At 46.1% G+C, this 15,835-nt stretch overlaps 2 protein-coding genes across 4 annotated transcripts in view; one reads left to right on the top strand and one right to left on the bottom strand.

The window, feature by feature from the left end:
- Nucleotides 1-216: 216 nt before the first annotated feature.
- Nucleotides 217-1,895, bottom strand: TEX38 (testis expressed 38). Of its 3 annotated transcripts, none has more exons than XM_019799884.2 (2): nucleotides 1,514-1,895; nucleotides 217-901 (listed from the first exon to the last, which is right to left on the bottom strand). In XM_019799884.2, exons 1-2 carry the CDS (start codon nucleotides 1,647-1,649, stop codon nucleotides 309-311), a joined length of 729 nt encoding a protein of 242 aa, XP_019655443.2. In that variant the 5' UTR covers nucleotides 1,650-1,895; the 3' UTR covers nucleotides 217-308. The 3 variants fall into 3 exon arrangements, with proteins under 3 accessions (XP_019655443.2, XP_019655444.1, XP_019655445.2); XM_019799885.2 differs by having other exon boundaries at nucleotides 217-822; XM_019799886.2 differs by having other exon boundaries at nucleotides 1,601-1,895.
- A 3,620-nt stretch (nucleotides 1,896-5,515) lies between these two features.
- ATPAF1 (ATP synthase mitochondrial F1 complex assembly factor 1) overlaps nucleotides 5,516-15,835 on the top strand; it is a gene marked incomplete at its 5' end in the record, with an annotated part of 29,400 nt that continues 19,080 nt past the window's right edge. Inside the window, 4 exons of the mRNA XM_034655155.1 lie at nucleotides 5,516-5,874; nucleotides 8,720-8,828; nucleotides 13,555-13,605; nucleotides 14,217-14,279. Of these exons, the coding sequence (XP_034511046.1) occupies nucleotides 5,516-5,874; nucleotides 8,720-8,828; nucleotides 13,555-13,605; nucleotides 14,217-14,279 (582 nt within the window). The remainder of the gene's footprint in view (nucleotides 5,875-8,719; nucleotides 8,829-13,554; nucleotides 13,606-14,216; nucleotides 14,280-15,835) is intronic.

Below are 15,835 nucleotides of genomic sequence, written 5' to 3'. Positions count from 1 at the left end.
GTCTTAAATACTGAATAGAGAGATGTTGGTCTCATGTTTACTGATTCGGTGTCTCCCCACAGCCAACCCTCTGGTTCCCATTTATGACCTTCAGCTCTTTTTGCAAAGTGCCCCCATCAAACAGAAAGGACATTGCCCTCCTAACGACAAATGAGACACAAGGGAGCCTTGGGCTTTTTTTTTCAGTCTTCCATAATGTGACATCCAGGTGGGCCTTGGCCTTTGTGTCAATACCACCTCCCAGGGATTAGCTCCATTTTCCTGCTCTGCCCCTGATACCTCCAGCTTCCACCCTCCGTGAGAGGAGGCTATAATTCTGAAGCAAAAGGCTTAGCACTGAAGCAGTGGTCTCCATGGGCCATAGTGGGGAGGGAATGGAAGTGGACGCTCCTTTCAGGACAGGTGTCCAAAGGGTAGGAGACCGAGTGGTTTAGCATTGGGGGCAGGTTGCACAGGGAAAGGGCAAAGGGCACCTCCCGAAAGACGGGAACTGGGAATGGGGAGCTGGTGTGGGCCCGTAGCATTGGGGAAGGTAGGGGCTGTGGTGGAGGTCGTAGTGCGGCAGGGGCATCCGCCTTGGGGCTGCTGTCTTGGGCAGCAGAGCTCCTGCCCTCGGAGATGTCCAACTCCCATAGGGGATCTGCATTCTGGACCTCAGTCTCGATGTTGGTGACAGTAGGCGGAGGGCCCGTGTTGATGGCTGTGTTCATGCCATAATGCCGACGCTTGTTAATCCAGTACAACAGCGGGCTGTAGGTGAACGTGGAGGCTCTCATCACCTCTACCCACTCCTGGGCACGCTCTTCCCGCCGCAAGTTCTTCCTCCAGTGCAGAAAGAGAATGCAACCGCCAGTTACCACAGAACACAGCCCCAGGAGTCCAAAGTACAGAGAGACCCACACTAAGGCAAGAAAGAAAAAGAGGCAAGCTGGCTGATAGCTCTAACTTGGGGCCTGAGCTATTTTGCATTCCTCTCCCTAACCCATTCATCAATTATCCCATCTCTCCATTCCTCCCTTCCTTCCTCATTGACTTGCCTCATCATTCTCTTATTCAGCCAATGCTAGATTTCCAGGGAGCTTAAGAGGCCACCATTAGCCCTTTACACAACAGGAAGCTAGGTCTAGAGGGGGCATGACCTGCCCAGACTTGGTCAAACCTCTTGTTCCCAGCCCTGGACCCATCCAATCCATCTGATTGAGAAGCCTTGCTAAAGGCAAAGCCCAGCAAGGAATAAGTTTATAGGTGATGGGGACACCAGCGTCCCATCCCACCCCACCATACCCCATTCAGCTGTGATGGTCCTTGGGTATTCATTGTACCCCCCTCTGGTTCAGCAAAGAAACATGATCTGGGCCCTCAATCCCTAGTTTTCTAGAGGAGAGTATATCCTAACTGCTTAGCACTCCTCTGTGCAGGCAGCCATCACCCCATCCATGTAAAAGGTCTTCCCTGAGTGTCTGCCCCACACTAACGGCACAAGGCAAGAGGCAGGGACTGGAAGGACATTTACCACCAGGGAGGCTCAGGTCCTCCTGCTGGGAATCCATAAGGTCAAGCCTTGGTACCCAGCCGATGGCTCTGGGGAGAGGGAGCTCACCTAACCCATCTGCCCAGCCAATAGAAGGCACTGGAATGATTAGTCCCATTGTTCCCTAAAGGTGAGGTCACTGGGTTCTGAACATTAAACATTCTAGGGGTTATGCTTGTGAAGTCTTGGGTTAACAGAAGGAAGGGACTCTATCCAATGGTGTGTCATAGGCCTAATGTGTCTCTACTGCCAGGGACTGACCCACCCACTGAATTGTCTGCCCTCCACCTCTTATGGTGAACCCAAACAGAAGCCCCCAGGAAAGGCCCCCAGGTGTCTCTGGGGTCCATACGTGTTTCTGGGCTTCAAGAAACAGTTAATGGGATACCTGTCTCCAGCAAGGAGTAGGGCAGGGAGCACACAGTTTGGGGCAGCCTTGCCTTCAAGACCTTTTTTTTTTTTTTAAGATTTTTATTTATTTGAGAGAGAGAGAGAGAGAAGGAGCACAAGGAGGGGGGGAGTGGTAGGCAGAGGGAGAAACAGGCTCCCTGCTCAGTGGGGAGATCATGACCTGAGCCAAAGCAGACACTTAACCAACTGAGCTACCCAGGCACCCCGCCTTCAAGACTCCTCTAACCAAGTTGCGAGAGAAAACCTGCTCAAGGGAACTAAGTGATCAGGGCCTCCATCCTTGGCTCTTACAAGCTCTCTTTTGTTTAGTTACCTTCCTTCAACATGTGTTAGCAAGTGTTTCCTGGGCATCAGGCCCTGTAGGAGCTCCCCACCACGCAGCCCAACATCTCTTTCCAGCCTCACGGTCCTCCCTATCCTTCACACACCTTGCCCTCTGGCCAGACCAGACTCTTGAACAGACCCAGTCCAGTCATTTCTCTGGAGTTTCACTCCCACTGCTCCCCTACCTACGAGTCCCCTTCCCACTTCCCCCGGACCAGACTGAACACCTACTTATCCTTCAAGGCCCAGCTCAGTCCCCCAGCTCTGTAACAGTTGTTTCTGTGGCTTCCCCGAATCCCATCATCTCCAGTTTGAAGGGACTTAGAGAATTGTGTAGTCCAGCTCCTGTCAGAGGCTGCAGCCCTGGAAGTAGATGTCCCCTACCCAGCAGCCTGTGCCACAGGACTCACTTGAGTCGGAGACTTGCCACACCTCCTGGGTCGGCTCAGTTAGAAAGCCCCTCCCTAATGAAGCCCAAGTCCGCCTCCTGGACGTTGCACGCCTGGGCCTGGCGCAGCTACGGACACCATTTAATTACCTCTCCCTTTGTAGTCCCCCGGCATGTGACTCGGGGCACTACTCAGCTCAGATTTCCCTCCAGGTTCTGCTTACATGGGGCTCCTCTATTTCACTGGCTCCTGTTTTTCAGTCTCTTTGCTGATTTCTCTTTTCCCCTGATCTCTAAATGCCAGGGTGACCCAGGGCTCAGTCCTCAGCCCTCTGTCTGCATTCACTCATCAGTGATCACATCCAGACTCATGGCTTTAAATACTACACAGGCACTGACAACTCACACTTTCTATCTCCAGCCCAAACTGCTCCTCGGGACTTTGGCCTCATTCACCCAACAGCCTGGCTGACATGCCTACCATCAAGGGGATTAAGTCTATTAAGTTACCTCAAATGAACATGCCCCAAACCAAACTCCTGATCAGCCATCCTCCAAAACCTGCCCCCCACCTTCCTCCTCTCTGTAAAGGGCAACTCTGTCCTTCCAGATGTTCAGGCCAAAAGCCTGTAAGTCACCCTTGACACCTTTCATTCCCTCATAGCCACATTCACTCTGTTAGCACATTAGACCTTTCCTTCATTAGACCTTGCCTTCAACACACATCGAGAACGTGACCCTTGTCCCATGACCATCATAGCATTTGAGGCACCGCCCTCCCCCATTTGGAGTACTGGTCTCCCCGTAGGGTGACCAGGCATCCCAGTTTGCCTGGGACTGAGGAGGTTTCCAGGACATAGGGTTTTCAATGCTAAAACCAGGAAAATCAGGTAAACTAGGACATATTGGTCACCCTTGGGAGAGCTGTCATCCTTGCCCCCACTATGCCCTGTATTTTGCCAGGAGCCAGAATGATCCTTTAAAAAGGTAGATTAAAGAATAAAAGTAGAGCGTGTTACTTCCGCTCAAACCCTCCAGCGACTTTCCATCCTACTCAGAATTAAAACCAAAGTCCTCACCCAAGGTCTACGGAGCCCAAAGTGCTCTAACTACCCCTCCCTGTACCTCTTCACGTAAGAACCTCATGCTATTCCACAGTAGGGCACGCATGCTCCTGCAGCAAGGCCTTTGCACTTGCTGTTCCCTCAGTCTGGAAGGCCCTTCTCCCAGATATCCAGACAGATGATTCCCTCATTTCCCTCGGCATTCTGCTCAAGTGTCCCCTTCTCCCTATCTGTCTTAGCCTGCGTTGCGTTTCTGCATAGCATATATCATCACCTAACATTACAATTGACCCTGGAACAACATGGGGACTAGGGACTATGATCCCTGCACAGTTGAAAATCCACGTGCAATTTTTGACTCCCCCAAACTTAACTACTAATAGCCTACTTTTGACCAGAAATCTTACCAATAACACAAACTGTTAACACATATTTTGTATATGTATTATATATACTGTATTCTTTTTTTTTAGATTTATTTTGAGAGAGCACGTGCACACAAGCAGAGGGAGGGGCAGAGGGAGAGAGAATCAGACTCCTTGCTGAGCATAGAGTCTGATGGGGGCTGGATCCCATGACCCTGAGATCATGACCTGAGCCGAAACCAAGAGTCAGATGCTCAACGGACTGAGCCACTCAGGCACCCCCATATATTGTATTCTTACAAATAAAGTAAGCTAGAGAAAAGAAAAATATTAAGGAAATAGTAAGAGAAAACACATTTACAGTGTTGTAAAAAACCCACATCTAAATGGACCTGTGCAATTCAAACTGATGTTGTTCAAGGGTCAACTGTTTGTTTTTTGTCTCTCATCCCACTAGAATGTAAGATGCATGAATTAGTGAACAAGGAAATAAATACCTAAGAATTTCACATAGTCATAACTGCATGAAGAAAATAAAATAAGGTAACAAGATAAAGAACATAAAGGGATAGAATGCATCAAGAAAAGTCCCTTTGAGGTGCCAACTTATGAACTGAGCCATAAATGAGGAGGAGGCCGTCATATGCAGATCCAAGCAGAGGGATCATCAGCCAGTGCAAGGATCCTGAGGCAGATAGAGGTCAGTACACTTGAAGGACTTAGGAATCTCCGAGTCCACCACACTACTAGCATGGGCCGGGGCCTAGGACCAGTCTCCATGAGTGCAGGCTGGACTGAGAAGAGTTGAAGACTCTGTCCTCGCCCAGGAGGAGTCCACCATTCACAAGGGGGTTTCTACCAGGTAAGACCCAGACAGGAAGGGCTTCCATGAAGGCAAATGGATAGTGCCATTGTAGTGGGCTTGCGCCACAGCTGGCCCTGTGCTGGAAGCATGTGAGATATAGATATGTTGATGTCACTGTGTCTGACCCCAGGAATTCCCACTTGGTTCAAGGGGATGAAGAAGATGGTAGTATTGGGTCAATAGAGAGGGGGAAAAGAGCATGACAAGGATCAGAAACAGCCCAAATCAAGACTTGTTGGGCACAGACTCAGATGTCCCTTTGGAGAGGAGGTTTGGCTGGAGTTCAAGGCAGATGTCAGGAAGCAGAGGGAGACAAGGCTTCAGAGGCAGCTGGCATCTTGCAAAGAATTCAGTCCTTGGGTAGAACTTGGGCAAGTCTCTTAATGACTCTCAGTCTGTTTCTGCATCTGTAAAATGAGGAAAGGGCCTGCCTCACAGGTATGAAGAAGGTGGTGTCCTGCACACAGAAACACCCAGGAAAGAGAAGCTGCTACTGTGATTATAGTTGACGGAAAGGGCATGCAGACTGAAGGACAACTACCGCCGGCGAGCGCCAAGAGAATCTGAAAGGCAGGTCCGAGCGGCTTTCAGGAGGGGACCGAGCGCAGAGACTGCTGGACCCGAGCGGGTGGGCGTGGAGCCCGGCAGGCTTGGGGAAGGAGACGGGCCGTGGCACCCCGAGCGGCTGAGCAAGCGGCCAGGCGCGCGGCGCGGGGGCCGAGCGGCGAGCCCCCTCCTCCCCGCCCCGTCTCGCCGGCCCCCGCGCCCGGAACCTTGCGCGCGCGGAACTTGGGTGCCGGAGCGCGCGCGNTGCGCCGCGGCTCGGGCGGGCCCGCGGGGGGCGCCGACCGCAGCGGGGTCGGGGCCGAGCTCGAGGCCAACCCCTTCTACGACCGCTACCGGGACAAGATCCAGCAGCTGCGCAGGTGCGGACCCCGGCCGGGCGGCCGGCCGGCGGCGGGCGGGAAGGGGCGGCGCGCGGCCCGCGTTTCTGGTGGATCCACGCCTTCCGTGCCTGGGACAGCCCTGCGATGCGGGCCCGGTTACTGTCCGCGCTCTGTAGATGATGTGTCCGTGGGCTCCGAGAAGCAAGGTGACTTGCTAACATCACACAGCTAGTCTCAGAACTGAGAGTCTCTGCAAAGTCCTGACTCTTACCCCAGTTGTCTTTCTTTGTGCTCTAGTTCTCAAAACGCTGAGGTGGAATCCTATGTCAGCCCTGATGAAGTAGACGGTTCCAAGAGACCTGCCCTGATTATAGAAATGGGAACATAGAGCCTTCCAGAGAAGGGACTTGGTTTGCTGAAGGTCACATATTGAGTCCCTGAGGCCTGGCCTAGAGCTCGGGTTCCCAGGCTTCTAGCTATAGCCCAGACTACAAAGAAAGGAGGTTGGGGGAGGGAGCACGGCATCAAAGATTAATGGAGTCACAGTTGGGGCATCCGTTGAACCCTCATTAGGAGGAGGAAACTGAGAATCAGAGAGCGGCAGAGACCTGCCAAAGGTCACACAGCTGGTTGGGATTCATCTGGTTTGGAATCCAGGGTTCCTAACACTACCCCTCAGCTTCCAGATAAAAGGACTTGGAGATCAAGAGGCTTGAAGTGGGTGCAAGGGGACCAAGGGGAGGGTCTGGAGAGTTAAACTGGAAAAAGCTGAAGGAGACGAAAGGTGAAAATTAGAGGGGCTTGGGAGAGAATCTGGGGCAAGCTAGGCAGGCAGTTGTCTTAGGAAACCAAAAACTGCGTACTGTAACTTGTTTGAGTTCTGTATCATCTCTGCTTCCATGGCCCTAATGTACTCCTCCATCATCTTCTGGACTCCAGCAGTCACCCTCTAGCTAGTCTTCCCACTTCCACCCCAGTCCATCTCAGTGCTGCCGTGGTGATCTTTCTTCCCTTTTTGAAAAAAATGACAGAATAAAGGAATGAGTATTTTTGCCCTCTTTCCAGCGGCATTCAAATATACTCAAGGATTTCTCTTCCTTAAAACCTTTCCTTGACCTGCATTCCCCTCCAGCCTCTTCTCCATTGATCCCTTTCACAGGCAGCGTCTTAGGAGAGTTGTCCACTCATACTCTGAATACTTAACAGTTCCCACTCATTCTTACTCATGAACCAATGAATGGCTGGTTTTATTCTCCTTCCCCACCAGATCATTCCCGTCAATATTTACGCATACTGCTGTCTTAAAGAGTGAGTGTTCCAGAGCACCCTCACTGACTCTAGATAATGTCCATATTCCTAAGTGTTCTACGCAAGGTTCTCATGCTGTAGCATCTGTCAGTCTCTATATTCACTGAAACCTGGGCCCTTGGAGCACACCAGCCACAGTTTGGTGTAAGCCAATAGCAGGCCAAGGCTGTGTGCCCTCTTGACCCCTTCAGCCTAGTGTCTGGATTTTTGCATCATACTTTGCATCGGTGAATTGGGAGTATTTGATCTAGCTGCAGGCCCACTATATCTAGAGTGTGGACAAACTGGAGGGTGTCCAGGGAGCAGGTTTATAATGAGGAAGTAGTCACAAATCACATATATGAAGACGGGCCAAAAGAACTAAGGAAATTTAACTTACAGAAAACTTCAGGGGGTGACATAATAGCAATTTTCAAGTACTCACATAAAAGGGATTAGACATTTTTTCTTATTCCTGAGTATGAAAGATATAGATAGATTGAGGCTCAGACGTTTTAATAATAAAAGACGTCCAAGGTGGGAGTGCACAGACTCCAATGCCTAGGCTGCCTCTCACTCTGTCCACTCACCGTGGCAGTCCCAGGGGTGACTGTGGATGCTTGCAGCACTAACCCTGGTCCTGGCATTTGCAGCCCCAGCAGGTGCCACACCCCACAGGGCAGGGCCCCTGGAGTGACTGCACTGAGTTGCTGGCCTGCTGTGGAGGGGAGGAAGAAGACCTACCCATGTAATGGCATGAAGGGAGTAGTGTTTAATGTCACCTATGGAACTGAGGTCTGTGAAAGAGGGGCTCCTTACAATGCCTTGACCAGGAAGCACTCCACCAGAGAAGTGATCAGGATGGCTCTGGATCCTGCAGACTGCACCTGTGACACTACGGGTCTCATGGCCCAGGAGCTGTAATCCCTGTATGTTGTCTTCACCAAAGTGTGCAGTGCCAAATAGCGCATCGTTGGCTACACAGCCTGAAGAATTCTTAACAAGGATGGCAGCCTCAACCTGGACTTCAGGCCTGAAGACCAGCTTCATTTTGACATAAAGGACAAGTTCTTATGTTTCATCTGCAGGAGCAAGTGCTTTGGAAACAGAGTCAGGGAGAAACTCAGGTGCTAAATCTTTTCCTACAAAATATGCTGTTTAAAGCCTGTGAATCACCTGCATCTGAATAAACAGATGTTTAGCCTTTGCATGGGGTAAAGAAGATGTCCAGGAACTAGATGTGTTCAAGTGAAAGCTATTGGAATGCTATTGGGTTCCTGCCTGAGTAGGACGACCATGCAAGATGACTTCAGAGTCCTCTTCCCATCTTGAGGATTTGAATTCCAAGTACCCAGAGTATAAGTACCTGAGGGACCAAGGTCTGCATCACCCTAGGAAATAACCTGCAGGAGAAGAATGTTACACAGGCCCCTTGAAGATTAATAGTAGTTAAATAACTGGATTTCTTTTTCCACTTTCTTGATTTATAGGCAAATCCTTCAGCTTTTGAATGCCTGTGTCCTCTCTGGAAGTGCAACATGATGCTTTGTTATTTCCAAATTCAAAAAGTCCCAAGTGGTTTCACTTTTGGTTTCAGGTCTGACCCAGCTGCTTTTGAATCCCGACTGGAAAAGCGCATTGAGTTTCGGAAGCAGCCAGTGGGGCACTCCAGGCAAGGTGACTTTATCAAATGTATAGAACAGAAGGTAAGACCTGCCTCTCTATGTGTTATTGACTCACCAGTGTGCTACACACCCCCCCCCAACCCTATCCTGGGAGTGGGCTCACTGATGGATCAGCTGGATGAACTGAACGTAGCCTCTTGCTACACAGCTCAGTCTCCATCCATAAATGGTATCCTGCTCTTTCTGGCAAAGTACTGTGGTCATGGTAGAGATACAGAGGGATGAAAGAGGCAGTCCATGCCCCTGGGGGGTGCAGTAGAATGGTCAAGGCAAAGTATACATGGCTGTGGGCTCTAGAGATATGGGACAAAAAAGTGCTTAATAGCTACTCTTATCCTTAAACAAGAATCAAAGCTGGGGAAAAGCATGTTGAAATCTAATACAGTGCTTTTCAAACCTTTTATCATGATCCACAGTAAAGAATATATTTTACACTGCAGTTCAGTCCATGCACGTGTGTATGATTATAACTGAAGCAGAGTTTTTACAGAACAATGCTTTTACTATATGCAACGTACTTTCTTTTTCTTTTAAAAAACCTTTGGCCACAATCCAGTAAATTGATTTCACAACCTGTGATTTGAAAAATACTAACCTAGGGTGGCACACAGAACAAGTTGGAGTGGGAGAGGCTAAAACCAGGAAGGCTATGCAGTAATCCAGGTGTGGGCTGTTTGGGCCTGAAATAACATACAGTGAAAAACTGGGATTCTACCTTGTGTTTTAGAATGAAAGATATTTATTTCATTTGGACAGTAACTTTTTTTGCTTTGAGTATTCTAAATTTTAAGAGAATTCACTCAGTCTTTTTATCACTGGTTGAGTTCATGAGAACAAAAGCAAGTCACTGGGTTAATCATTACAAGGTTGGAGAGCAAATTCAACCTCCTATGACAAACACAGTTTACAACTTGATGTGAACAAACAAGTCTCTACTACAAATATTTTAACAAATGTAATTTCCTATAATAAACATTTATAGTGCCAAGGTTACAAATCAGTAGCTCTTGAAAATATTACTATATTATAAACTTTGAATGTGACATGGGAAAAGTCTTTCCCCCCTTTTGTAAACGGATTGAGAAATTCAACTTCATGATGACAAGATGCAAACATAAGTCAAGATGTAACTTAAATTATGGCGACTCTTAGGTAAATAATGACTTACGGTCTTTCTTATCTAGCTAGATAGAAGGGGGCTAATGACTCCATTCGCAAAGCCTTTTCTTTGCCCTGAGTCATTGCCTCCCTACCACATGAGACCCAACATTCCCCCACCCTTTTTTTTTAAAGATTTTATTTGTTTGAGAGAGAGAGTGCACAAGAGCGGGGTGAGGGCAGAAGGAGAAGAGACTCCCAGCTGAACAGGGAGCCCGACACGGGGCTTGATCCCGGAATTCTGGGAATATGACCTGTGTTGACAGCAGATGCTAAACCTACTAAGCCACCCAGGAGCACCCCAACACCCCCTTTTTATAAAAAAAAAAAAAAAGTTTAATTCTCTGTTTTGTACCCTGAAATGAAATGTAGACAATGTAACCCACTGGTAGACATAATTTCGGTGGGGGTGGGGGGGAAGCAATATAATGCCCTAGCTGTAATATAAAGAAAAGAACTTTTTCTTTAAGATTTATTTATTCATTTATTTATTTTTAATTTTTGTTTATTAGAGAGAGCATGAGCTGGGGAGGTGCAGAAGAAGAGGGAGAAGCAGCTCCCCACTGAATGCAGAGCCCAACACAGGGCTTGATCCCAGGACCCCGAGATCATGACCTGACCCAAAGTCAGACACTTAACCAACTGAGCCACCCAGGCACCTCAAAAAGTTTTTTTAAGATTGATTTATTTGAGAGAAGAGAGTGTGTGCATGTGAACTCATGGGAGAATGGAGGGAAGGGCAGAGGGAGAGAATCTTCAAGTAGACCCCCTGATGAGCGTGGAGCCCTGATGTGCCTCTCATGCTGGGCTCCATCTCATGACCCATGAGGTCATGACCTGGGCTGAAACCAAGAGTTAGATGCTTAACCAAGTAAGCCACCCAGGCGTCCCAAGGAAAGAACCTTTTTTTAAAAAGCATTTGTTTGTTTATTTTAAGATTTTATTCATTTATTTGACGAGAGAGATAGCCAGTGAGAGAGGGAACACAAGCAGGAGGAGTGGGAGAGGGAGAAGCAGGCTTCTAGCGGAGAAGCCTGATGTGGGGCTCGATCCCAGAACGCCGGGATCACGCCCTGAGCCGAAGGCAGACGCTTAACGACTGAGCCACCCAGGCGCCCCCCAAGGAAAGAACTTTTTCATAAAATGCTTATTTAGATGATATAAGTGAAATTTCTACAATGAATGAGTGATATAAATGAAACTTTTATGAGTGAACTTTAGTATATAAGTTCTTGAGCACAGCTTTGCTGTGAAACCTAATGCAGTCGTCAGAGGCTCTCACCTGTACATGAAATTATCATGAATACATAAGCAGCAAATGCTGACTGGTATAGGGGTGTTGTATTATTACTTTTAAAAACTTGCAAACCATGAGCGGTGTTGTTATCAGTGATCCTCATGAGATTTCACAATGTGCAACCTTCTTTTAAGTTATATAGTACTTGCATTTCTAAAAAACTCAGTGTTTGGGGCACCTGGGTGGCACAGGGGTTAAGCGTCTGCCTTTGGCTCAGGGCGTGATCCCGGTGTTATGGGATCGAGCCCCACATCAGGCTCCTCCGCTATGAGCCTGTTTCTTCCTCTCCCACTCCTCCTGCTTGTGTTCCCTCTCTCGCTGGCTGTCTCTCTCTGTCGAATAAATAAATAAAATCTTTAAAAAAAAAAAAACAACTCAGTGTTTATTAAAGCCGTGTTAAAAAAAAAAAAAAAGAGGAAAGGAAAAGCAAAACGGAGCCAGAGTCTAGACCCAGTTATATAAAGGTTTTTCACTTACGAGGACATCCGGCTAGACAGTGAAAAGTTGTGCGGAGTGAGGGAAAATTCTTCATTATGTGGAATTCATTGACTAGATTGCGGCTCCTGGCACCGCTTCCCCTCTCATAAATACAAATGTCCTCATCCAGTCAACTATTGTGGTAACAGAAAAGTTGTCCACACAGATTTCCAAAGCATCTATAGGGGAGTAGTACAGTGTCCATTTACATGTTTTATTAAGGGGCGCGTGGGTGGCTAGTTGGTTAAAGCGTCTGCCTTTGGCTCAGGTCATGATCCCGGAGTCCCGGGATTGAGCCCCAGGTCAGGCTTGCTGCTTAGTGGGGAATCTGCTTCTCCCTCTCCCTCTGCCACTCCCCCTGCATGTGCACTCTCTCTCTAATAAATAAATCAAAAAAATAAATAAATAAACTATTAAGTGCTCTTGAGACTTTTGGCACATACTTTCAACTCTAATTTTTAATTACCATATTTCATTCGTTCTAAAACCCAAAATTTTTTTGGCATTTTAACATCTCCAGCATAATTGTCTTAAAATTGATGTGATATGAAAGTATTGTGTTATTATTTAATTGGCATCATTTTCTGATACATAAAATAATGGTGCCTCTTAAGAAGCATCTTAGTTTAAAATAAAATGCAATAAGCTTATACTTGGAGCTTAAATTTGTAATTTCTGTAAGTACAAATGGAAATAAAGAATGGATTAGACATTGTGGGAAAAGAATACACTGAGCTTGGTGATTAAAAGGTGAAGGGAGCTGTGCAAATGGAGTGTTTCATTTGTTTTGTTTTCACAATGTACCTGAAGGTGAGTGGTATGAAAATGACATCAATTCTCTTTCTTCTGGAAAGTTTACATGTGAAGGACAGACTGCATTAGGATGCTGCCACTGTATAGGGGTATGACCAAAAAGATGAGGGTGTATCCAACAGATTTTTCTACACCAGACTTTTGTCTAATTTGTTCGTACTAGTTCTGTGGACATCATTTATGAAAGATTTGGATTCCTTGAGGCGCAGAATAACAAGACAGGATTTTATGTAGATAGTGTTTTTCAGCCTCAGAATCCCAGGTGTAGATTGTACTCCTCCTGAAAGGCATGGACTTGAACTGAGAAATTGAGTGAAAGAGCAACCCATCCCTATTATCAGAAACCTCATAGTAGGATTTCCTGGCTATGGCCTTTATCAGAGATAGTGGGCTAGGAGAAGAAATAATCACTAATTTGATAGAGGGACTATTAAGAGTGAGTGCTGGAAAAAACCAGTCTGGTGAGGATGCCTGCCATCAGAATGGTGTCACAGATGAGAAGCAGCCTTCAAAAATACATTTTTCCATTGCTCACTTCCTTTGTGGCTCACCATGGAGCAGATCAGAGAGCAGCACACAGGAAACCCAAGCAGGCCTCATTCTGGGAAGGAGTCCCTCATATCCACAGTGGCTTAGTGATTAAAAGGTGAAGGCAGCTGTGCAAAGGGAGTGTTTCATTTGCTTTGTTTTCACAATGAACCTGAAGGTGAGTGGTGTGAAAATGAGATGAGTTTTCTGATACATAACTCTAAGTACCAGTAGATGGTAGTTACTAACAAAGAAATCTTTTCTCATCTCTGTATCTCAGTGGCTTAGCCCTAGAAAAGTTGTCTCTCAAATGATAACACACAGAACAGAGTGTACAGGTGCTATGTAGAATGGAGAAAAGTGAGTTTTCCCGTGTCTATTACTAAATGAGATATTGTGCACCTCACCTAACGTGGTGGTCTTTTTCTTATGACTAAGGTATAGATAAATATCTTGTCTCATCATGTATTTCAGACAGACACCCTGGGGAAGCAGCCTGTGAGCAGAGGATTCACTAAGGACAAGGTCGGTTTCTAATTAAAGATGTCAGTCTGAAGTCATATGGAACATCTATAACAGGAGGCTGCAAATTTGAACATACTTACTGTGGTTCAATGATTTTGTGATTTTTTTCCATCTGTGGAGATGAAAAATATTTCTATGAAATTTTATGTCCTTGATATAACCTCTAGCATAGTGTGGGTCCTGGGGGTGCTAGAGGAAATATGAGGGAAATCCTAGTGAGATGCTTTCTTTCTGTAGAAACTAGTTTTTAAAAATCAAAGCATGTTTACTCATTTAATTTGCAAATAAGGAGTCACCCCCGGTAGAATAACAGTTAGAGGTGACAACCAGATTTTCTCTTCTTGCCGGCTGCAAAGTGCTGCAGTACGCATTAGCGAGGGTAAAGCATTTGGAAAGTACTTATAGATACACCCCAGGAGTAGCACTGTGAAAGCCTGCCTGGACTTAGGGGTTCACTTCTCTGAGCATGCAGGTTTTCTTATACACGTTCCGTACTTACTGAAGATCTGCTCCACTGTCCTGACCTGTGGCTTCCCACAAGGCTTACAGATAGTTAAACTGTTTTATTTTTTTAATCGTGGATGTTAATTACCTTTTATTTTCTCATTCAGACTCTCAGTTCAATCTTTAACATTGAGATGGTGAAAGACAAAACTGCAGAAGAAATAAGACAGGTAATGAATGAAAATGGGCTGACATACTTTATGAAAACATGTGCTCTCTAAGCCAAAACTGAAAGGAGAAAGGAGCAGACCTTTCTTGACACCTCTTTCTAGCCAGAATGAAAGGTGGTTGTAGAAAACAAAAGTGATCAATTACATGAAACAAAATGGCATAAGAAAACTTGTCTTTCTTGATTTTGCTGCTGTATATCTAATCAACTCACATTACCCCCTTCTGTTCATTCCTGTTGCCCACATCTTACTGAAAATCGTCTTACTGTGTTCCTGGCTTACTGTACTACCTGTCTAAGTAGGTTTCCCTGCTCTTACTCCTCCTTACTCCTCTACCCCTCGTAGCCTTGCCAGGTGAATCCTCTTAAAGTTCTACTTTCATTATGAAAAAACATAGCGTATTCGTTAAGAACACAGACTCTGGGCTGCCTGGGTGGCTCAGTCGGTTGAGCGTCTGCCGTCAGCTCAGGTCATGATCTCAGGGTCCTGAGATCGAGCCCCACGTTGGGCTTCCTGCTCAGTGGGGAACCTGCTTTTCCCACTTCTTCTCCCCCTGCTTGTGTTCTCTCTCTCTGTCAAATAAATTAATTAAATCTTTAAAAAAAAAACAAAACATGGGCGCCTGGGTGGCTCAGTCGTTAAGCGTCTACCTTTGGCTCAGGGCGTGATCCCAGGGTCCTGGGATCGAGCCCCACATCGGGCTCCTCTGGTGGGAGCCTGCTTTTTCCTCTCCCACTCCCCCTGCTTGTGTTCCCTCTCTCACTGGCTGTCTCTCTCTCTGTCAAATAAATAAATAAAATCTTTAAAAAAAATAAATAATAAAATAAATAAATAAATAAAACAAAACAAAACACAGACTCTAGAGCCAAGCCACCCATTTTAAGTCCTAGCTCTGCCACTTCTTACATGAATGACTTTGATAAGTTAGTTAACCTTTCTGAGCCTTAGTTTCCCTCTTTGTAAAGTGGAGATAATAATACTAATAGTGGTATTAATAGTGCTTATCTCATAGTAGTAATAATAGTACTGATCTCACAGAGTTCTTTGGGGAATTAAATGAGTTCATATTTATAAAGCACATAGAGCAGTGCCTGGCACAGAGTAAGTGCTGCATTTGTGTTTTTAAGTAAATGAATAAAAATAAATACTGTGTCAGTGACCTGCTTGCAAATGTTCAGTGACTTCCCATATTCCTTTGCTTGCCATTCAGAGTCCTCTGTTATTATAGGACCTTCTTCAGGAGTGCTTTCTTCAGACCGCTCACGATCTATCCTACCTGTTTGGTCATTCATACACCTTGATTTGCATTGCTATTTACATTTTCATGTATGTGATTCTTTTCTCTCTAAATAGACTATAATAAGCTATTTATTGGCATTTCTTGTAATTCCATGAATTATTTTAGGTATATTGAGAAAATCAAAATAGTAATAAAGGCAGTAGACTATGTGTCAGGTACTCTACTTAGTGCTTCATATGCACTGTCATTCAGTTCTCATAACTATCTTGAAGTATAGGTGCTATTATTTCCAATTTACAACTGAGGAAACTATAAT

Source organism: Ailuropoda melanoleuca, chromosome 2, assembly GCF_002007445.2.
Source record: "Ailuropoda melanoleuca isolate Jingjing chromosome 2, ASM200744v2, whole genome shotgun sequence".
Classification (NCBI taxonomy): Eukaryota; Metazoa; Chordata; class Mammalia; order Carnivora; family Ursidae; genus Ailuropoda; species Ailuropoda melanoleuca.
The sequence above is the reverse complement of the archived record's forward strand: the minus strand, read 5'-3'. Positions and strand labels throughout refer to the sequence as shown.